Source organism: Aptenodytes forsteri, unplaced genomic scaffold (assembly GCF_000699145.1).
Source record: "Aptenodytes forsteri isolate BGI_AS27 unplaced genomic scaffold, ASM69914v1 Scaffold336, whole genome shotgun sequence".
Classification (NCBI taxonomy): domain Eukaryota; kingdom Metazoa; phylum Chordata; class Aves; order Sphenisciformes; family Spheniscidae; genus Aptenodytes; species Aptenodytes forsteri.
Genome location: NW_008794911.1, coordinates 4,565,408 through 4,588,692, shown reverse-complemented (window position 1 = coordinate 4,588,692; position 23,285 = coordinate 4,565,408). Strand labels below are relative to the sequence as shown.

Genomic DNA, 23,285 nt, shown 5'->3' with positions numbered 1-23,285 from the left:
CCGCTGCTCGGGGACTGGCTGGGCATCGGTCGGCGGGTGGTGAGCAATTGTACTGTGCATCACTTGCTTTGTGTATTATTATTATTATCATTTTATTTCAATTATTAAACTGTTTTTATCTCAACCCACGAGTTTTTCTCACTTGTGCTCTTCTAATTCTCTCCCCCATCCCACCGGGGCGGGGGGAGTGAGCGAGCGGCTGCGTGGTGCTCAGTTGCCGACTGAGGTTAAACCACGACACCACTCTAAATGCAGCAGCACTGGCTTGACCACCCTACAAGCCATTTGTATTAAAAGTTGGTGTCCCACTGTCTTCTGTAAAAAACTCTCTCCTTTAAGTGAGACGAATGCTCTGGTCATGTTTTATGAGAAGGAAAACAATCCGTTTTGCATTTGGGTGTAAGATGCATTGTGCTGCCCAATTCTGCAAAAACTGTAGGGGCGACTGTAGGACTGCACAGAAGAAAACTTAGTGCAATGAGGGAATTGTAAACAGCAACCACCTTTTCCTCCCCTCCAAGTATCAACAGAGACGTTCTGGTGTGTCTGTGGGATTAGACAGGTGTTTCAAAGATTTCACTCTCTGACTGAAGGATCTACATGACCTACATACAATCTAAATCCCATCTTAGATATTCATAACCTCTTTTGGACCTTGATCCAGAGCTAGGTCTTTATACTTCAGTAAGCAACTGGAAGAACTATTGATTACATAAATATATGCAAGCTGCTAAGGGTGAATGTTTCAGAATATCCACAATTGGAGAGCACAGTAACTGAGTTAACACAGACATGGTATACAAAATGAAATGTAAAACAGACTTAGGAAAACAATCTCCAGAAGCAAAAAACGTAATAAATTCATGAACTTTTACATATGCATCATTTCTCGTATAAATGTTTTCCTGCTGGCAAGGTAATGAGCTTGCATTTGTCAAAAATAAGAAATCTATTGTAGAATGGCATATAAAGTACAATAAGTATGAACTCACGCAGTCAGACTTAAAGGCTGAAACTGTTGATTGGACATACAGGAGATACCACAAAATAAGCACCCCCCCAAACCTTATGCTTTCGGGTTTCTTGATAATTCGGAATGTCTGCTCAAATATATCCACCTGTCTATTGTTTTGCTGTCTACCTTAGTGTTTTTCTATACAAGCAGCAAATCCCAATCAGTCTGTTTTTGCAACACAAATGCATGAGATTAGTGACTGCAGGAGCAAACAGAATCAGTTTAAGTCCTGTAAGACAAGTGAATGATATTACTTCACAAGTATGAAATCTGAGATCTCTTTGCCTTTAATTTAAAAAACCTGTACCTAATAATCACATTAAAGTCTGTTTGGCATGCCAGACAGCTTTTACTTCCTCTGTTATTTTTACAGTTTGAACATCCTTTGTAGTTACTGAAGTTAATTTATGCCTTTCAGCAAATTTTTTTTTTTTTTAAACTTTTTATCTATAAGGGTAGGTATTGTCAAGTACAATATACTTTTATAATTTCACATCTAAGTGCTTTTTCTCAATCTTTTAATTCAGCAAAAGCTGACAATCGTTATTAGAAATCTTCATAAGGCTTAGCATTTGTCAAATCAAACTTTGCAGAAATAGTAGTCCTGAAACTCCACTCCATTCATTATTTATACAATGTTATTGGGTGTTCACAGCGCTTAGGAAATTCAAACATAACTTTTTTATTTTGTTTTAAAAGGTCAATTATTTCCTTAAGTATTGGAGGACAGGAATGAGAACTAACCCTGGAGCAACAAATTCAGCAAGGAAAATGGGTCAAAGAACAGATGTTTAGAGGATGACAGAGAGCAGTGGTACAGGTAACCAGGTCAGCAGGCAGAAACCCTGATTAGAGTTAACTGAACTCCATTTCCCTTTCATAATCAAAATACTTGAAAATCTAATTTATAACACCAGCCAATTGCAATAAAAATGACTTAAAAAGCTGTAGAAGCTTTCAGTTGTGAAAGCAGTAAGATTTCATTATACTAAGCCAGCTGAAAATCATCTTATTGTGAAAAGATTACTAAATTCCCAATAAGAACATATTAAAATGACAATTAGCAATTTAAATAATTAAACATACTGATAAAATGAGCACAACTTAACCTCATCTATTTGGGGTTTATTATTCACTGGCTGTTAAAAGATGTCTTCCTGAAGAGAGACAAGACAAACATATCCTATAGTTAACGTGACAAAAGTTAAAGTAATAAGCCTTCTTACAGTATGTCTGCACCACAGTTGCAAGCTTAACCTAGCTCTGAGCTGAAAAGCATAGGAATATGTTGCAAAGATATTTATGCTGGTATCACATGAGGCAGCACGAATAGAAACAGTAGAGCTGAATGAGCTCAGGGGCACTACAGCATGGACATAGCTGTTTATTGTTGGATTTTGGCTGGCACTTTCCCAGTAGCCTGCGTCACATCGTGTGGACGTACCAGTTTGGATGGGGAATCTGTTAGACATATCCACATAATGGGCCTTATAGTAACCCTAATTTGTGCAGTATTTTGGGAAATAACAATTAACAAACATAAATGTCTACAAAACCCCAATTTGAACAGTAGTAGAAAAGAAAAAGAACATCTGAAAGATTACTTTGTTAGGAATTACTGAATTTAAGAACAGTCAAGCTAAGGTATATGCAGTGATTACTAACCAACTACGGTGACTATCTGGCTTCAATTTTACATTTTTTTAAAATGAGTTCACACATGCTTCCAATTGTAGGGAAGGTTTTGTTTCCTCCCCCTTTCCTCCTAGATAGCTTGCACTTGCTAGTCTAATCATAGACCATATGAAGAGAAGGACCTAACCTCAGGCAGAATCACTACATTGATGATGTTTCTTGCAGATGTTTGTGTAACCTGTTCTTAAAGGCCTGCAAATATGGAGACTCCATAGCAGCTTATTCCACTGCTTTTATCATCTCCATTGTAATTCTTTGCCCCTTAATGTCTAACTCTGCAGCCTGTGATAAAATTTGAGGTAATTACTTCTTGCCCTATAAAACTAATACAGTGCACAAGCCCCTTCCTCTTTACAGTTTTCTTTTTATGTAGTCGAATACTTACCATCCTCAGTTCATATCTTCTCTCAGTTCAACAGCATGAATTCCTTCACAATCTTTCCTTGTAGGTCACGCTTCAGAGACCTATTATTCTCTTTATTCTCATCTGGACTCTTTACATTGAATCACCTGTTTAAGTGCAATACTGAAAACTAGACACAAACTAAGGATGTAGCTGCAGGTTTACCATCCTCCTGTTTGTATATTCTCAGTAGGATGCTTGCCTTTTTCACAACTCGCTATTTGTTGACTTGTATCTAGCTCATTAACTCTGCTAATCCCCACGTTCCTCCTGCTTTTTAAGAGCTATCCCTAGCCAGCTGTTTGGCATCTTTTATTTGTGAACCTGATCACCATCTTGCTGTGTGTCCTTGCATGTATTGTCTGTTTAATTTCACCCTATTTTTTGCATCTTATTTTTCCAATTTGTCCTGACCTTTTTGAATTCAACTCATCTTCCACTATACTTTCAGGTCCTCTTAGCTTTGTAAGATACACATGTGCTTACCAGGTTCTGGGGTATCAAAGTCATGTTCTAGCAAAATCAAGGAAGAATTTTCCAAGCTGAACAAATCTCTCTGGAAATGAGTCAGACACACAAACTTTTTGGGCCTTCTTTGTATGTGAAAAAGCAGTATTAAAGCTCCAAGCATTAGAAACTTTGCTTCATACTGTTTCAAAACTCATTAACATCATGGCAGGAGGAAAATTCAGAAATATATTTAAAAAAACCTCCAAAACAAACAAATCCACAAAACTAAGTTAAAACAACACCGTGAAGCTGAAAAGTTCACCAAAGCCAAGAACACTCTCCTCAAGTCACTTCATCCTGCTTAAAAATTGCCAGTGGAAACAAACATAGTTTGATGTAAGAATTTACTTTTTTTAAAAAAGGAAGGGGTTTAAGACAACTTAAAATGGAATTTTGTTGGGGTGGTTAGAGGGAGTTAATTTCATTGATGCTCTTCTGGTATATATGAATGGTTTCAGCTTATTCTTTAAAAAGCATTGAAATATTTTTCTAGCCTTTTTTTGCTGAGGAAGGAAGCTCTGAGACAGAAGCAACAACGGAGAGATCATTTTGGACTGGATTCTTTGAACTGTTTTTATTAACACCTATTTAGCTAATCTACTATTAAAAAGGGTTTGAATGCTTAAAATCACATGGAAACAAGCTCACTGTACCTTGTCAATCCTGTCTAATATAGTTCTCTAACTGTGAAAGGAAAACCAAGCCTTACTGCTCTTGACACTTTACAGGAGAAGAAACCAGCAGAAAGTGGTCTCAAGTTTTTAAAAAGTATTTCCTGCATCACAGAAAATGTCAGAAAAACAAATTCAAATTTGCCCTTGAATGTTTTTCTTTCTTAAGATCTAGTGCATTTGCCAGATATACACACTTCAAACTCTCTCTGGCTTGACTAATGTTAAATTAGCTGTAAGCAAGGGACTCCCAAACTCTGCTACACAAGCTATTTCAAAACAGCACCTCATACACCAAAACCTATCTCCCTGCACCTCTCCCAGTGGAAACAGGGAACAGTTGTTTGGGCAGCAAACACTGCCTGCACATGCAAACACCTCTTTTTCTGTGCACAAAGTTTAACAAAACCAGAAGTTTTTCCTGCAGCTTTAGCGTAACATTTCTTAGAATCATAGAATCATTAAGGTTGGAAAAGACCTCTAAGATCATCAAGTCCAACCGTCGACCCAACACCACCATGCCCACTAAACCATGTCCCTAAGCGCCGCATCTACACGTCTTTTAAATACCTCCAGGGATGGGGACTCAACCACTTCCCTGGGCAGCCTGTTCCAATGTTTAACCACTCTTTCAGTAAAGAAATTTTTCCTTACATCCAATCTAAACCTCCCCTGGCGCAACTTGAGGCCATTTCCTCTCGTCCTATCGCTTGTTACTTGGGAGAAGAGACCAACACCCACCTCGCTACAACCTCCTTTCAGGGAGTTGTAGAGAGCGATGAGGTCTCCCCTCAGCCTCCTGTTCTCCAGGCTAAACAACCCCAGTTCCCTCAGCCGCTCCTCATAAGACTTGTTCTCCAGACCCTTCACCAGCCTCGTTGCCCTTCTCTGGACACGCTCCAGCACCTCAACGACCTTCTTGTAGTGAGGGGCCCAAAACTGAACACAGTATTCGAGGTGCGGCCTCACCAGTGCCGAGCACAGGGGCACGATCACTTCCCTACTCCTGCTGGCCACACTATTTCTGATACAGGCCAGGATGCCATTGGCCTTCTTGGCCGCCTGGGCACACTGCCGGCTCATGTTCAGCTGGCTGTCGACCAACACCCCCAGGTCCTTTTCCGACAGGCAGCTTTCCAGTCACTCTTCCCCAAGCCTGTAGCGCTGCCTGGGGTTGTTGTGGCCCAAGTGCAGGACCCGGCACTTGGCCTTGTTGAATCTCATACAGTTGGCCTGGGCCCATCGATCCAGCCTGTCCAGGTCCCTCTGCAGAGCCTTCCTACCCTCGAGCAGATCAACACTCCCGCCCAACTTGGTGTCGTCTGCAAACTTACTGAGGGTGCACTCAATCCCCTCATCCAGATCATTGATAAAGATATTGAACAAGACCGGCCCCAAAACTGAGCCCTGGGGAACACCGCTCGTGACCGGCTGCCAACTGGATTTAACTCCATTCACCACAACACTCTGGGCCCGGCCGTCCAGCCAGTTTTTTACCCAGTGCAGAGTACACCTAAGCCGTGAGCTGCCAATTCTTATTCAGCTATGGTGATGCCCAAGCAAAATAAGAATTGTTGCTGTACATTTAGATGCTATTCTGTGTCACCTTCAACAAATATAAAGGATAAGCTGTACATCTGGTTCAATAGCTGAATAGATATATCTGAAGTAGTTCCCAGTTTCAACATTTCTGATACTGATGCAATAATAGTTTGAGATCCAGAGAAGTTCCCAGGAAGCTTTTGTTTAAGTGTTTCCTCTTAAAACCTAATCGCTGTAACTCTGTGCAATGCGATGATAAAAGTAGCAGAAACTCTAGTCTGTGTCAGGAAAGCTGACCTAGCACTATCAGCAGTGGGAAATTTTTAGAGAAATAAAAACTTGTGTGGAGAACACTTACACTAATCATATAGTTGGAGGTCACTGGAAGTAAAAAGGATTACACTCAGACCTTTCTCCACACATAAAAATCCCTGAAAACTCCTTTTTTTCATACAAGAAAATGACAGCTCTTAGAACATACATCTTTCATTTCTCTTTCCAATTCACTGAAGAGTATGTTGCTCAAGACTTCTCACCTAATGGAAGAAGCAAGCGAGCTTTGTTTTTTCTTTCCAGTACTAGATGTGTGCAAGTATAGTGGCCAAATATATTACGCAAAGGATTGTTAATAATGTTTTTACACCTGCATCAAGGAATAAAGCAGAAAATGGGTGAAAAAGGCAGTCTTAAGATAGTGTTAGTTTTGTGATGGGTATATGTGGAATCATTCCACCTGGCTGTATTATCAATATCAGGCAAATTAATCAGTTTTTCCAAAGCAATCTCAAAAGATCTGTCCCATGCACACTGCATACTACCAAGCCATGTGAAACATTTTTGCTATTAATATCTGCTTAGTAAAATGTAGCATCTTTCTAATAACGTCACTCCACTTCAGCAGTATGAATACTTAGGAGTATGATAAACACCACCAAACAGAATAAACAAAAAAAGACTTAATTTGCATAGCAGGTTAGTAATTTCTTGCTTACATCCACTTATTTGCAAATAATATGTGTTATTCTAAAATAATAAGAATGCAAATGCTTTGTTTTTTAGTATATGTAACAGAGCTGTATAGATGCACTAAATCTTTAAAAATAACTTCTAAAAATATCTTTTTGTGATTATCATCAACAGGGGAAAAAAACACACTGAAGAAGTAAAAAATTGTCCAGAAGGCTATAATGGGTTACGTTTCACTCTAGCCAGAGGTTTTGTTTCCCATTATTTAAGATAATTCCTGAAATATAATAAAGAACATCTAATCTCAAAATGTACATCAACAGATTTAAACATTATTCTCATTAACCCCTCCAGAGCCTATAAAATAGGGTCAGCCGAAAGGGCTTTCAAATGGTCCTCAGCAGACACTAGATCATGTTCTAGTGATCTATTGCTTGAAAAGGAAAAGTCTTTTACAGCCTAGCCCCTAAGGGTTTTAAGATCATAACACTTAAAATCCATAAGTACAAGCTTTCTTTGATATCTGGTACAATACTATAAAATATGAATTAACAAGGATATTAATCATTTTACACAGTATCATTATTGACCATGCTATAATCCAGAAAAAGGGACTGAAATAGTATCATATGTGTAACTCGTTTTAAAGTTTGTAAAGATATTTCAGTTTAATTAATGGAAACCACCTGTCTAAACACCATTAGCTCATCTACATTTTTTAAGGACTGGGTTGAAACAGAAATGTAATCTTTAACCAAGTCACACAAACATTCGCTTGCAGTGAAAGGAGGTTGCTACAAAACCCTAAGCGCATTGTTTTTCTGTTATTGGGTTACAGTAGCTCAAGTCTGTAAGCACCAGAATCCCCCATCCAGCTGATCAGTTACAGCTGTTAATTGGGGAGGGAGAGACTGGCTGACATCTGCTTCTTGCATAGTTAGTTAATGGTTCACTTCCAGGTCCTAAAAGGATTGTAGCCTCTCTTAAAAGACAATGTCTGCCCGCATAGATGTCTGCCTTCTACACTGCCTGTCTTGTTCTGGTTTGTCACTCTCTATACAATGCAAATCTGAGTGAACTCACATCTGCCACTGATCGACCCAATTCGTGAGCAATCTTTTCCCATCGACCTGGGGTCCCCCCTGGGAACTTAACCATACTTCTTGTCAGCTGGCTGAGGTCCTCCTCTGTCCATTCAGGTGCCTGTAAAACATTTGTAAAACATTCATTACACTGGGATATTGGACATATTTTTTGAGGTAATATACTGAAAAAACCCTTCAAACGAATTAATCAAATAATGTAAAAAAAAAAAAATAGTTTCAATTATCTCGGTGCCATCTCCCTGTGTTGTTGCTGAAAATGCGTAAAACCAACAGACCAACAGTAAGATATTAAAAATCCTTAACACTCAAAAAATGCATTTTGTATATTGTACACACTAACACATTTAATTTCTATCAACATTTATACAATGTACATAACAGTATAAAATGCAGTAAAGAAAAAGCAACAATACATTTGTTAAAGATCAAATCACAGTTTAAGATGCAAAATTTCAGACATTTATTTAATTGCACATGTAAGATTTTTCAGCAAAGACAAAGAAAATATCCTCATTTTTACATTTTAAAAAAGCCGCTAAACAAAACAGAACAGTCATTTTAGCTTGTTGTTACTGTAATCATCCTATGTTTTAGCATTCTGGGATGATTCAGGAATGAAATCTGTTGATTCTAATATTCCATTAAGACTATTAAACAACAGCCCTCACCCCCACAAAGCACGGTTATGCCACAAAACCAAACCGGATGTTTCTATCACACAATAACCAAAAGCTACAAAAATGTTTTGCTCTATCTACATAAAGACAATCTGTCAAAAATAACTGTCTTTGTAACGGCCAAATAAAAGTGAACAAAGCAAGGAACACACAATTATAGCTGTTTAAGGCATGAAATCGCACTTGCCTGAGAAGGCAAGACGCAGTAACCATCTTTGACATTTGCAGTGTCTGTGGCAACGACTGCAGAGCCGAATCTTTGTTACCATCAGTAGTTGGCCATTTTATTTATTTTTAAGGAATTCTTTATGACATACCTCTTCTAATCACCATTTCCGATAATGAACAGGCACATATCAAGCAGTTTGCATTACAGAGCCATCAGCACAGAACAACAGTCAGAGGTGAGTGACCCCAGGGACCATCTCCACAACTACAGCAAAGCTTCTCCCTGACACTAATCCTGCCTGTCATTCTCCCACTGTGCTCTAACCACACTGACATCCGCCTGCCGCACTGCAAGCTTAACGGGGCCCTTCCTGACTTTTTACTGTCTCCCCCAATCAATGGTTCAAGCGTGCTCTTTTCACCATGTCCAAATGGCAGCTTCACTCATAATCAAAGTGCATTGCTCCTGTTAAAGGGCTTCCCGAAAGGCTCCACCATTTGCATTCATTTGCAAAGCAAACTACTTTTATTCACTTTGTTCTGCTATCAAGAGTGTTCCTTGAAGCAGATAAATTGGCATAAATACAACCTGCCACTTAAAAGACAGTAAATAATAGTCAATAGTAGCAAGGATTTCATCAATCGTCCTAGTTTGGATCCATGTAGTTCTTTATTCAATGCTGAAAGTCTCAGACATTCATATTCGGATAGTTTTTAAGACAAGTATAAAATGAATTATCTATGATGATTCAAACGCAAGACGCTTAAATGATGTGTGTGTATGTGAGAGTTCTCACACATACATTACATGCATTATCATACAATTACACTCTGGCCTACAGAAGAAATGATAAATACATAGAAAATCTCCACATTGCACAATAACCTTATTACTTTTATTGTATTAAACAAGTTCATATACTTCGTATATTTATTTATTATATTATACGCCATATATGTATTTTATACTAAAATATTTCTCAGATTTTTAGAAGGGAAGATTTGGGGTACTTAATGTTCTACTTATAAAAATTTTCATTACTGTAATTTAAATAATGAATTCTTCTAAGATTTTGGTTAAAAGCCTTTTGTTCAAAAATTAGCAAATTTCATACCTCAAAATTAGACTTAACATGCAGTTTACTGTAATTTTCTATTTAATTTGTATTCAAACTTTGTGGGGTTTTTTTGCTGAGTTTTTTTTTTTTTTGGGGGGGGGTGCTTCTTGTTGTTTCAGGTTTGTTTTTTTTTAAAAAGTAAATTCACAGCTATTCTCTCTTACCATATCCAAAGCATATCTAAGCAATTACACATGGAAATCAAGATGATCTTTTCAGTGATGTACATGTGTCAGAAGCTTTGGGGTAAGATTTATTTTCAGACTTTTTCAGTAAGCTTTGATTTTCCTATGTGCTCAAAACTTTACTAGCCATTTGTAAATACTACAGAAGTCATAAGGTTATCTTCCTAAATAACAGACAAAACTACAATCATTCTGTAGATCTGTAGCTAGTTATATAGTTAGTCCATGGCACAAGAATTCATTAGCTACATGAAAAAAGATTAACAAGTTGATATTTTAAAGCTGACAGTAATTTTAGAATGTGAAGATCTAAAACATTTATAAATTTGGAAAATCTTTGAAAAAGCTTTTAGAAAATCCACTAAAGCTGTAAAGAGCTTTTGTGAATTTGCAATTCCTCAGCAACAGTTAATTGTGTCTTTAGATGCAACAGCGCCTACTGTGATCCAACCACTACAAGCAGCTATGAGGGTGGTCATGGTGTGAATGTATTCTCTCTGTTCTAATCTGTAACCAACTGTAACTGCGAGAGTCAAATGAATGCATAAACATACTGCTTTGTCACCTAAAACCATGTGTGTCCAATATTACTGAAACACTGGGCCAAAATTCATCTCTACAGTAAAGCAATGGAAGACACCACATGGTGAGGGGACAGCTGTTGTTACTACACAAGCAGTCAGATTTTGCATCAAAAAAGCCCCATTCTGGGATTAACTCCCCATACTGAATACAAAATTAAGAGTACAGAGTTATGGTCTACAGTCTTTAAAATGAAAATAAACTACAAGTGTAGATATAAAAAAATTCATAGCATTCCCATAAATAATAATCCTTTAACATGGTTTATCATACATAGCTGGCAATATTGAAGGATTAGTTAACCCAAACCACTATGCACCTTCTATAGAAAAGAAATATGAATGTGGTTTATTGTTTATCATCACTCTTACATGTGTATCTGCACTTAGCAATTCCATACCAGCTCTTTCAGCATGACAGAGTTTTACACTATTAGGATTTTTTTAAAATATGAGCAACTCTATTTTCAATTACCTTAAAAGTAAATTTTTAGACAATAAAGCATTTCTTTTCAAGAAAACAGTCTGAGTTGTTTAGACCTGTTAACATTAATAAGTATAAAAGTATATACCCTTTTATTGATAAAACTGGGAAGTGGCTAGTATTCGAGAGTTTATAAAGAAACTTTAGAAGTTATTTATATTGACTTGACAATATGAGATAAACGGATTTTTTTACATTAAGTTTTAGCTTTAGACCGTTTCTTCCTGTCATCAATATACTGTAGATTCAATTAAAATCACTGTTGTGTGGAAGTTTGGATAATGTTTTCAATCTGGCTAGGACTTTGTGCTATGCTTCATCTAATTTTGGTGATTCACTGATTTGAGCATGTCTAGTCCATGATCTTGCAAAAAAATCATGAGGCAGCATCTATTTAAAAATACCTGTGCCAACATTTGTAGAACAAGGGTCTTAGTAAAATCCCAGACAGTTCTGCAATTCAGGATACATTTAGCCTACGAGAAGGTGGTGTTTCTATCCACTAACTGTAAGGACAGAATGTAAAGTATTCCTGATTTAATTTCTTGCCCATAATGTCTCATTTTTCTTACATTATTCTTCCATATTCTTACAATTTCTTACTTTACCTACCAGAAGTCTGAAGTCAGTCTTGTTTTATCAAGCCTAATACACATCTGACATTGTGATCCAGCTGTGGCTGAACACTAAGCATCTGCATAGTTCTAAAGATCTCTTGTGAAGCTCTAAAGATCTGCTAAAGGGTATTAATGATCTGAACTCATATTCAAAGCCACAACATGTTAATGTAACCCTTTGTTCCTTCAAAGCCATAACTCAAATCCCATTTCCACCAGTACAATTTTTATTAATTGAGCCAACAAAACCATAAGGACAGCTATACTGTTTCAGACCAATGGTCAAGGTAGGCGAGTAAGCTCACCATTTGTGCTCAGGGAGTGCAGCTGCAGAAAACTTTACTACATACTTTGTGATAACAAGAAGGACTATATTTATCATTCATCCTTTCCAGTCCCGCTCTGCTTTGAAAAAACAGGGGCCATATGCAGATATTAAGAGTAAGAGGAAGGCAAGCATATAGGTTACCTGTATTTTCCCTAATATTTTCCCTAACCCCAATTATTTTCATCTCAAGGAATTTCTCTAGGCTGATATATTTTACTTATTTAGTAACCCTCAATGAATCTCTCTTTCAATGCTTTTTTCAGTCTCCCCTGAAACTATGTAAACTTTCTGGATTTGCAACATCATCTTCATGACCAATTGCACACATCTGCTACCCATTATACAAGGAACCACCTTATTTTGTCCTGTTTTGAATGTGGCTCCTGCCAGCTTTGATGACACCTAGCTCTTGGCTTTGAGTGAAGAACCAGCAAATAGTCTACGTATACTGACTTCCATGTCACTTACAACTTTGTTCAAAATATCCCTCTCTAGTATCCCCCCGTAAGTTGTCTCTTTCTGGCTAAAGAGTCCTAGTCTAGTCAGCTGGCTTCTCATGTAAGAGCAATTTTATGCATAATACTGCCCATGATGCCTTTTTCTAAACCATCTGCAATTCCATTATAACCAACCTTCTTGAAATGAGGTACCAACTGCACACAGCAGGATTAATCATAAAGTTTATACAGTGGAATAAGGATTCTTCTGTTTTGCTCTCTATTCCTTTCTTAACAATTTCTAACACTTGCATTGGTTTTTTGAATGATACTGAGCTGATGTTTTCAGTGAAGCCAGCACTGACAAGATCTCACTGAGTGAGATCTTAGGAGGATCTCACTCCTCAAGGATCACGGCCAACTCAGAGCTCATCATCTTGTGCATGAAGTTAGGACTGTCATCCACTATATCAACATTTGCATCACTTCATATTTACATACTGGGAAGTTTTTCTTCCATTTTATTGCCCAAGCAGTCAAACTCATAAGATCACTCTGCAGTTCTTCAGTGCCTGTTCTCATCTTCATTATTCCAAATAATACTATCATTGATAAACTCTCTCACCTCAAAGCTCACCTTTTTACCATATTATCATGTTCTCTATACTACATGAATACACTGAGCAGCACAATTACTAGCAGAAACCCAGCTGAACTCCACTGCTAACCTTGCTGTACTGAAAGAGCTATTTATTTCTACCCTCCATTTCCCATCTTTCAACCAATTATTTACCTGAGAAAATATCCTTCCTCTTATCCCATGATTGCTTTCGTTCCTTAACAGCCTACAAGCCTTGTTAAACCCTTCTGGAGGGGAGTTATCAATCAGATCACCTTCTCCCTGCATATTTGTTAATCCTTCAAAGAAGTCCAGAGGGTTTAAGGCAGGACTTCCCTTTATAGAAGCAATGTTCAGGACTCCATGCAGGTCATATTTACATGGTGCTCACTAATTCTATTCTTTATTTCAGTTTTTGATAGTTTTCCGTAAAGAGATGTCAGATGTACAGGCCTGTAAAGGTCCCTGAATTCCACTGATTCTACTGACAACTTAAATAAATAAATAGAATGACACATTTGCCATTTCAGTCCTCAGGCACTCAACAAAATAAACAGTTGATTGAATTATTTAATCCTTAAATTTTCTTTGAACTCCTGGTTGCACATCCTCTGGTCCCAGTAACCTAAATAATTTAATCTTAAATAATATATTACATAGGTCTAAAAGAACATTAGAGATTAATTTTAGCATTTTTTGAAGCAACTACATGTAAATATGAAGATACAACTAATTATCTTCACTTACATCATAAGCTGGTCAAAATAACAACCGAACCATAATAATTTTTGTTTATACTATTCCTCACACAAGAATGCCTTCAGCATTAAAAGCATTAAAATATTAAACAATATACATAACGTAAGTAGACAACAGCTCTTAGAGAATAGTGAGAACCTAAGTAGGGAAGCATGAAGTTTCATCTGCCTCAGTATCAGGTCTTCTACCAAATGCAGCAGCAAACATTCTAGGACAGAGAGATTCTCTCCGTCACAGCTGCCCCCAACCCGGAGTAGGGATTTCCTAAGCATGAAGTTGAATCCATTTCTGTTACAAAGCCAATGATGAAGCTGTCCACTCTCCTCATCCCATTTTTGCTCTTAATCAACATTATAAGCTGGCTTTCTACACATATTCAGTATCTCACTTCTCACCATACCCTGCTGCCTTCTCATTTCTCTGTCCAATGTATTTCTGCCCTGCTCTATGGCTCTATACATAATATAGGAGGGAGAAAGAAAAAAACCCAAACCCCAAAAAACCACACTACCAGTAAGCAATGTGGTTTCTTTAATTTCTAAACACACAGTTTAAGACAATTTTTCTGCAGTAGGCGAGTCCATAGGAAAAGATAGGACTCCTCGGGAAAGATTTTTCTAGATCTTGCCTGTTTCAGAATGGGGATTTCACAGACATTTCAATTAGTGCTGCCCTGAATAATTCTCCACCACCTCTTGTAATTCACCACACTATAGACCATTTCCAGTACTGAACAGATCCTTGCAGATATACATGAAACTCCTCTAATGACATTTTGCAATAACAAAAATATGTTTCCTGTTCTTTAACTATGCATTACTCTAAAGATCTTCCCTTTCATCTTATCATTGCTCTGTCTCTATAAGAAGTCTTGCTGACAGAACCTGTCAAAAGCTTTATAAAATCCAAGTACACTGTAAAGCTCTAATAATAACAACGCATAACTTTTCTTTAAATTCACACTGACTTTTTACTATTATTTTAAAATTGGCGCATCTAATAGTATAATTCATTTCATAATTTCAAAAAATTACCCAGTATGGAATTCATGCTAACCAGTCTGTATTTCCCAGAATCCTCAGTGAAGCTCAAAAATTGGTATCCTACTTCCATCTCTCATTTCAAGGCTCATTTAAGTAATTGCTAAAATATTAATAGCAGTATTAAATGGATTTAATATTAGAGTTCTTTTTAGGTCAACTAATGGTGAAGACCATTGTTCCAAGCAATTTTTTATTTATCAACTTCAGATGAATGCTTCAATTTAAAACACTCCCTCCCCACTTGCCTTCAACACATGACGCCAAAAACTCCCTGAACTCCTTTGTAGTAAACATGGATGAAAAGGACTTTTAGCCCTAGCATGTTCATGAAACTGCTTTATATTTTGATAATCCACTACTTCAAGAAAATCCTTGGCAGTGTTCCTTCATGTATTTTCTTTGAACAAAAGTAATAACTTTTTGTTCTTGGCCTTACTTTATTTTGGATTTCCATTTCACTTGCAAATCTTATGCTCTTTTGCATAAGTCTTTACCTTTCTGAAGCTTTTTTCCCCCAATTAAACAGCTGTCTTCACTTTTTAGTCTGGGACAAGAATGACTTGATTCCAGTGAAATGGGTATATTTGAGATTCTTCCACTGGCTACCATATTGATTATTCACAATTGTGACAATTTTTTTTTAAACTTCAAGCAGGCTGTTAACCCATCCTAACTGCATGTCAACAGATGATTTTTAAACATTAAAAAAAAAAAAAAAAAAATCTAAGTTTACTTTGAGAGTTTAAGCATATTACAAACCAAAATGCAAATACATCCGTAACTGTATAATGTCAATATAACAGCTCCCCCATGGTTTTGGGAAAGAAAAAACAGTTGCGATCTATTCAGAAACATCAACTAAAATCTTTATTTACAAGTACATTTCACAGCTAATGCAGGTCAAAAAGGAATTATTATTCAGCTTTCTCATTCCTAAGCTGTACATCTATATGTACCTATATACATATATATTTTGCTTAACCTCAGCAGGAAGCCTGAGCGAGTAATAGATTCTCCCACTGCCACCTTTGGCAGTACTACATGGTGCTGCCAGGCTATTCCTAGACTTATAACACGCCATACCTTAAGACTGAAAAATTTGTGTTCTAACAGACAGACAAAAAGTGGGGGAGGAGGATGAGAAGTAAATATAGATCAAGTTAAGAACCAGCTACGTGAAGCAGTAAGAATTTTTTTAAGTTGTGACTATATTCAGAAAGTTGCAGATACTCAAAAAACAGTAGTAATCAGTCACCTAACAGAAAAGGTGGCAAACAGTGACTTAAAAATGAAGCACTGGATGACCTATATACTCACAAGATGATTGCTATTATACTACATTCATTCCAATGTCTCTGGCTTTCACTTCTAGCCACTGGCCTTTCTGCATCTTCCTCCCAGACTGAGCAGCCATTTAATAACAAGTATTTTCTCCCATGAAGGCACCTGCTAAGTTAAAAGGTCACTCTCCAAGTATCAGTAGATACCATTTCCAACCCTTGAGTAATTTCTACAGATTTTCTTTATGTCTATTTTCCAACTTTTTTCATTTAAATCCCCAAATTACAAAAAGCCATTCAGAGCTGATCTTTCCTCCCCTTTCCTACTCATTATTTATTCCTACTTCAAGAATTCAGAGCCAAGAGCGGTTTTTAGTACTTTCTTTGAAGGTGTTCCAGTTCTTCAAAAATAATCTGTAGGAGAAAGCAATGCTGAGCAATAGTTTTCAGGTTTTGCAGAACAAGAACACCTCAAAAAACACCTCTAAATTACTTTATAAAAATATTTTCTTGTCAATAGAACTGAAATTGCTCTAAAATAAAGACTTGTTAATGACTAGTCATTGGTATGAACTATCATCTGGTTAAAGCTACATCACCTGGAAAAACAGGGGAGGTAAAAAGAATGAAAACACTTCAATATTTTGTTGTAAAAATCTTTAGAAATATGATAGGAAAAGTGAGAATTTTTTATCAGGTGTCTGTGGCAAGATTTTGGTAGCCGGGGTGGCCTCTCTGGAAGGCGGTGAGGGGCTGCCCCGTGTTGGACACAGCCAGCTCCAGCCGGGTCCAACAGACCCACTGCAGGAGACAGCTGAGCCCGTCAGCCAAGCTGGTAGCACTTCTGGGGAAATGTATTTAAGAAAAGGCAAAATGCTGCTGTGTGAGGAGCGAAGGCAAGTGTGAGAAACAGACCTGCAGACACCAAGGTCAGAGAAGGAGGGGGAGGAGGTGCTCCAGACGCCACAGCAGAGATTCCCCGGCAGCCCATGGAGGAGACCATGCTGGAGCAGATATCCACGCTGCAGCCTGTGGAGGACCCCACACCGGAGCAGGTGGATATGCCCTAAAGGAACCATGACCCGTGAAGGACCCAGGCTGGAGCAGGTTTATCCTGAAGGACTGCAGCCTGTGGAGGACCCATGCTGGAGCAGGGAAAAGCATGAGAAAGAAGGAGCAGCAGTGAGGAACTGTTACAGACTGACCAAACACCCCATACCCCACTCTCTCTGTGCTACAGGGAGCAGGGACGAGGTAGAGGAATTGGGAAAGAAGGAGTGAAGTTGAACCTTCAAGTGCAAGGGGAGTGGGAGGAAAGTGTTTTAGGTTTTGTCTGTTTCTCACCATCCAACTCTGTTTTAACTGGCAATAGATTAATTGTCCCGAGGTCGAGTCTGTTTTTTCTGTGACAGTAATTGATTACTTGATCTCCATGCCTTTACCTTGACCTACGAGCTTTTTCATCTTATTTTCTCCTCCAGTCCTGCTGAGGAGAGGGAGCGAGAGCGTGGCTAGGTGGGCACGTGGCAGCCAGCCACAGTAAACCCACAAAAGAATTATGAAGTAACAAATTACAACATGCTGGTTTGTATTTAGGAGAAGTTTGGGGAAGAATTCTTTGGTGATCTCCCCTCAAAACTACAGGAGTAGAAGATTACCAGCATCTATGATTGCTGTTGTTGGTTACAACAGCACAAACACCAGATTTAAAGTAAAACTCTGCTAGCAATACAGTAGTCTGCAAATCTACCTCCACAAGAAATAAATTAAAAAATTGTTATCTATTGGGTATAACAAAACAAATTGGTTGGATTTCCTACACTAACCAATGATAATTTTAGGTAAAAGTTATTGACGTCTAATCAAAAGTTACTCCCTCAGTGATTTAGACACTTCTGAAAAATTTATTCACATTTTTTCTTTTTTTGACTAGCTTATAAAAAAGGAAAATCTTCTGTGGATGTCTACATTCTAAACATGTTATTGTCACTTCTTTCAAATGGCAGCATGTATTGGTTGCCTTCACTGAAATACTGAAGCCCTTTCATGAGCACAAAGGTTCAAAGAGATCACAGAAAAAAATGACAATTCCATAAAATACAGACAAAATGACCATATATGAAAAGGACACAAAACCAAGAACAAAGTTATTAGAGCGTAAATGTCCTCATTTAAAGTTAGAGAATAATTACTCCCTACACAGTCCTCAAATAGCATCAGAAGCCTAAATTAACTAATGAACTTCCTACCCCCAGCTTTCTTTAATGAGAGGTGTTTTGAAGAATCATTTCTATTTCAGTTTTCCTTGATCAGGAAAGACATAACTTATATTTGATGAATAAGATGTTTCTCTCAGAATATTTTCTTTTAGTCAATTAAAACTGACATTACCCTTGCATTCTTTGAGAATGGAGTTGAAGTCAATGAGTAAATGCGTACCACTTAACAGTACAGAATCACAGAATGGTTGAGGTTGGAAGGGACCTCTGGAGGTCATCTGGTCCGACACCTCACTCAAGTAGGGCCACGTAGAGCCAGTTGCTGAGGACCGTGACCAGACAACTTTTGAATACATATCTCCAAGGTGGGAGACTCCACAACCTCCCTGGACAACCTGTGCCAGTGCTCTGTCACTCTCACAGTAAAATAGTGTTTCCCGATGTTCAAAGGGACTCTCACATTTGTGCCTATTCTTGTATCCTGAATCACAAAGCCCTGTTAAAACAGTTAAATTTGGGTGAAGGTGTAAATAACTTACAGGTTAGGAAATCATTAACGAAGATAAAAGGTTTATCAAAGTTACACTTAATATTCTGCATGGCTTGAGGAAAAAAAAAGGTATTTATCAAAGTCAGTGTAGAAATGCATCCAAACTCCCACAACTCCTCCATGCAGTCACAACATACACATGGAGACACAGCCTCCTATAATCTGCTGTTGCACTTCTAGTAAATTTGAGTTTTGTTTTCAGAGGTCATCCTTCCTATGGTATAAGGGATGACATTTCAGGAGCTACAGTTCTCCTAGTACATCTCTCAGTACATACTCATCACATAATTTATTGCCATCCTTCTCCTGCTAGCCCACTCACATCAAATTTCAAAAATCCCAGAACAAAAAGTGTATTTTTTCTTACATTATACTCTTCCTCCTTTCTCAAGCAGATCCACCAGTCATGCTGACACTGCTATATGGAAGACACTGAGTTATGAGGATGGGACAGGAATTGAAAGACTGGTCTGTGATGACTTCTCCAGCAGAGCCCTTCTTGGTAGCGAAGGTGCTGCGTCCTCACCAAAATGAGGTATATTCAGCATCTAATTAAGGCACAGGTCACTGCAATACCCGAACTTGTTTAACAGGAGGAAACACGACTAGATGTCTTAAGGTTCATTCCAGCCCTAAGATATAATTTTGATGAAACAAACATCTCTTGCTCTATAACATCAGGATTGGACACTGGAAAAAAACTGGTATTTTAAAATTCTGGTTCTTGGCAAAGATCTGCATATCTAAGAACTTTATGAATCTGGTAATACAAATGGGATGACATTAAATAAAGCGCATGATCCTTTCAATTCATACATAAGCTGGAAGCTCATCAACCGGAAGTGACATAAAAGAGCCACGTTTACTGGTAGAAGGGTGACTATAAACTTCCAGTGTTATTCAGAAATCAAAAAAGCAAAAGATACTACCCAAATGGATGAAATAAGGTCTGTCCAGAGACACAGAGATCCAGCTTTAGAAAATAAAAAAAACAAACAAACATGCTTTTTAGGCCAGGTTTTGTTTAATCTGGAATGGTTTTCTGATCCTGTTCACACCCCTACACCCAGTTACACGAATGTAACAGACTAACACATCACACAAGTGGGACATGAACATTCGGGTGCTAATTTACCGTAAGTTTAGGCTGGAAGTTAGAGAATGATTCAAAGTGATTTTCAGCATGCTAAAAGGATCTGGAGGGAGTTGGGTTCAGAGGGGAAGAGAAAATCCTAATCCATTCTAATATGGAGCTTGTTCCATAGCAAGTTCCCTCTAGTATTAACATAAAAATATGTTAACTAGTTCTTTGCAATGCATCAAATACCATTTCCTTTTTTAAAAAAAGGAGCTAAAGCCAAAAAGTAGTAAAGCATCTGTCTCTAGCAATTCACACCTGAAAAAGGCCACTGCTCTACAAGTAATGTTTTCACACTTCAGGTTCTACCAGGCTTTGATTCTAGACTTAATACGAAGCTTTCTTTAACCTATAGCCGTTAACATGACCAAATACATGCAGGAATGTTTCAAATACCTACCTACATTACCATAAAACAATATTCCTCCTACGAAGTAGATATTTTTCATGTTTTTGAAAACTAATTCAAATAATGACATATTTTTATGGCTTTTGAAATTAAATTTTTCTGCTATATTTACACAAAGCCCAGCTAATTTTGCCTTTTTCTGTTTGTCATTACAGAAAACCATGGGGAGAAAAAGGTTATTTCTTGCTGCATTCTCAAAATCAAATCTGCTTTTCCATCACGCAAGCCAGAGGAAAAATGTCACAATTAAATGGTTCATAAATATAACACTAAAATTACTATTTAAGTCAATGTAATTGAACAGAAATTAAAATGTAGTTTTTAATTGCATATTACAACTTAAATGGTAGCACTTAGCAGAAAGTGTTAACTCATTTATTTTTTAATTGTTAGCTGCTTCAAGGCAATTGTTTTAATGCAGAAAAAAGTGAGAAGCTCTTCAGTAAATTTGATTGTAGGACACTCAGGCATGCAGATCAAATAAACTATAGGTTGAATAGGTAATTAGGTTTGGCCTGTGATACATTAATGTGGAGACAAATTCCCAAGGAAAAGGAATAAATGTTTTTAGTTTAATTCTCTCACAAAACACCACTCTATTTGGATTTTTAAATGCAGTTTGAAAAGTATTACCATTTGATAGAGAACAGGAAATTGCAAACCTTCTAGAGTACATAGGTCAATGAATTCTTCAAAAGAATTTTGTAACTTTCATAAACGTCAATAAATAAGTGCATAGGGTAGTAAGTCCTCAACAGACTGCAGGTGGCAACTTTTTCATAATTACTTGATACATGAAAAGTCTTTGGCCATGCTGTTAAATTTCTAGAGGAGATGAGCACAAAGGCACGCAGATACATTAAAGCATATGATTAGTCTTTATTAGTAAGGACTGTTTTTCCTTGCAGGGTTATTATTTGTCTCATGAAATACTAAGCAGACTAAGCAAGTGTCAAATATTTAACAGCATTGGGCTGTTATATATTGGGCTGTATACTCTTCTTTAATCCACTTCAGTGTAACATGGCATGTTATGGGTACTTTGAAAACATTAACATATGGTATTAAAAAACATTCAATACACTAAACCATCCTCGATCTCACAGACTGTGTCATAATGAACAAGATATACTACACTGCTAATCCTGCTCACTGACTGCTCCGCAGTGCTGTCCTCTTCTGTCCTTTGTCCAGCTTTTCTGTCTTGCTTCCTGGCACACTTTATCAGAAGATAAGATCTCTATCTCAATAACTTTTGGATTTTTTTTTTTTAACCTTCGTCTATTGCTGGCAACCTGTTTCTCCTACCTTCATTCACCTTAAATAGCTTATCCAAAATCAGTTTTTGTTGTCCCTTGCCTTCCTTCATAATATAGTTTCAACCGTCTCCATCAGAATTATTTCAACACCACAGTTAATGTCTAAATAACATTCTTCCTTCCACATCAAATGCAACTAAACTATTTCACTGGTGTCATGGTTTAACCCCAGTCAGCAACTAAGCACCACACAGCCACTTGCTCACCCTCCCCCGCCTCCCCAGTGGGACGGGGGAGAGAATCAGAACAGCAAAAGTAAGAAAACTCATGGGTTGAGATAAGAACAGTTTAATACTTGAAATAATAAAATAATGGGGGGGGGAGAGAAGGGGGGAAGGGAGAGAGGGAGGGAGAGAGAAACAAAACCCAGGAAGGGAAAAAGAAAACAAACAAGAGGTGATGCAACCACTCACTGCCCGCCAACTGACGCCCAGTCAGTCCCTAAGCAGCAATCTCACTGCCCCCTGGCCAACTCCCCCCAGTTTATATACTGAGCATGATGTCATATGGTATGGAATATCCCTTTAGCCAGTTTGGGTCATCTGTCCTGGCTATGCCCCCCTCCCAGCTTCTTGTGCACCTCCTTGCTGGCAGAGTATGGGAAGCTGAAAAGTCCTTGACTTAGTATAAACACTGTTTAGCAACAACTAAAACATCAGTGTGTTATCACATTATTCTCATACTAAATCCAAAACACAGCACTATACCAGCTACTAGGAAGAAAATTAACTCTATCCCAGCCGAAACCAGGACAACTGGCAATGCTATCTTGCTCTGCCACTGATCAGTTATTCCCTAAAACAGCCTGGATATTCTGATCTCTTCATTTTTAACTTGAATGCAGGAGGTATTCTGCATCCCAAAACCACACAAACATACTGCACAATTACAGAGCAATTATCTCCACCAGTGATATTCAAATATTTCTTCTATACTAAGTATGGCTCATCAAGTCAGGTCTATCAGTACGTTAAAACCCAAAGGAAAAATCCAGCACCCTTCTCCAAATGGACAAGATGTCCAAAGATGATAAAATCCTGTTAAGCAGAATACCAAAACTTAGAGATTTGCTTTCAATATACAAGTTCTCTTTGGTAGAGAACAAAAATAGAGAATGGTATCTAGCCTACAACCTAACAGATATTTTGACATGGATCAAGGCAGCTGTGAATTTTGGCCATGAAGCGGAAAAAAGAAAAGAAAAGACAAAGCAAAAAAAAAATCATAGAATCATAGAATAGTTTGGGTTGGAAGGGACCTCTAAAGGTCATCTAGTCCAACCCCCCTGCCGTAGGCAGGGACATCTTCAACTACATCGGGTTGCTCAGAGCCCCATCCAACCTGACCTGGAATGTTTCCAGGGATGGGGCATCCACTCCTCAGATCTAGTCTAAATCTACCCCCCTTTAGTTTAAAGCCATTCCCCCTTGTCCTGTCGCAACAGGC

The 23,285-nt window shown here is 37.8% G+C and overlaps 1 protein-coding gene across 1 annotated transcript in view; it reads right to left on the bottom strand.

Annotated features, from left to right (window-relative positions):
• The window catches only part of DNAJC1 (DnaJ heat shock protein family (Hsp40) member C1), a 177,485-nt gene that overhangs the window by 10,916 nt on the left and 143,284 nt on the right, over positions 1-23,285 (bottom strand). The window contains exon 18 of the mRNA XM_019470988.1: positions 7,886-8,005. Coding sequence (XP_019326533.1) covers positions 7,886-8,005 — 120 coding nt within the window. The remainder of the gene's footprint in view (positions 1-7,885; positions 8,006-23,285) is intronic.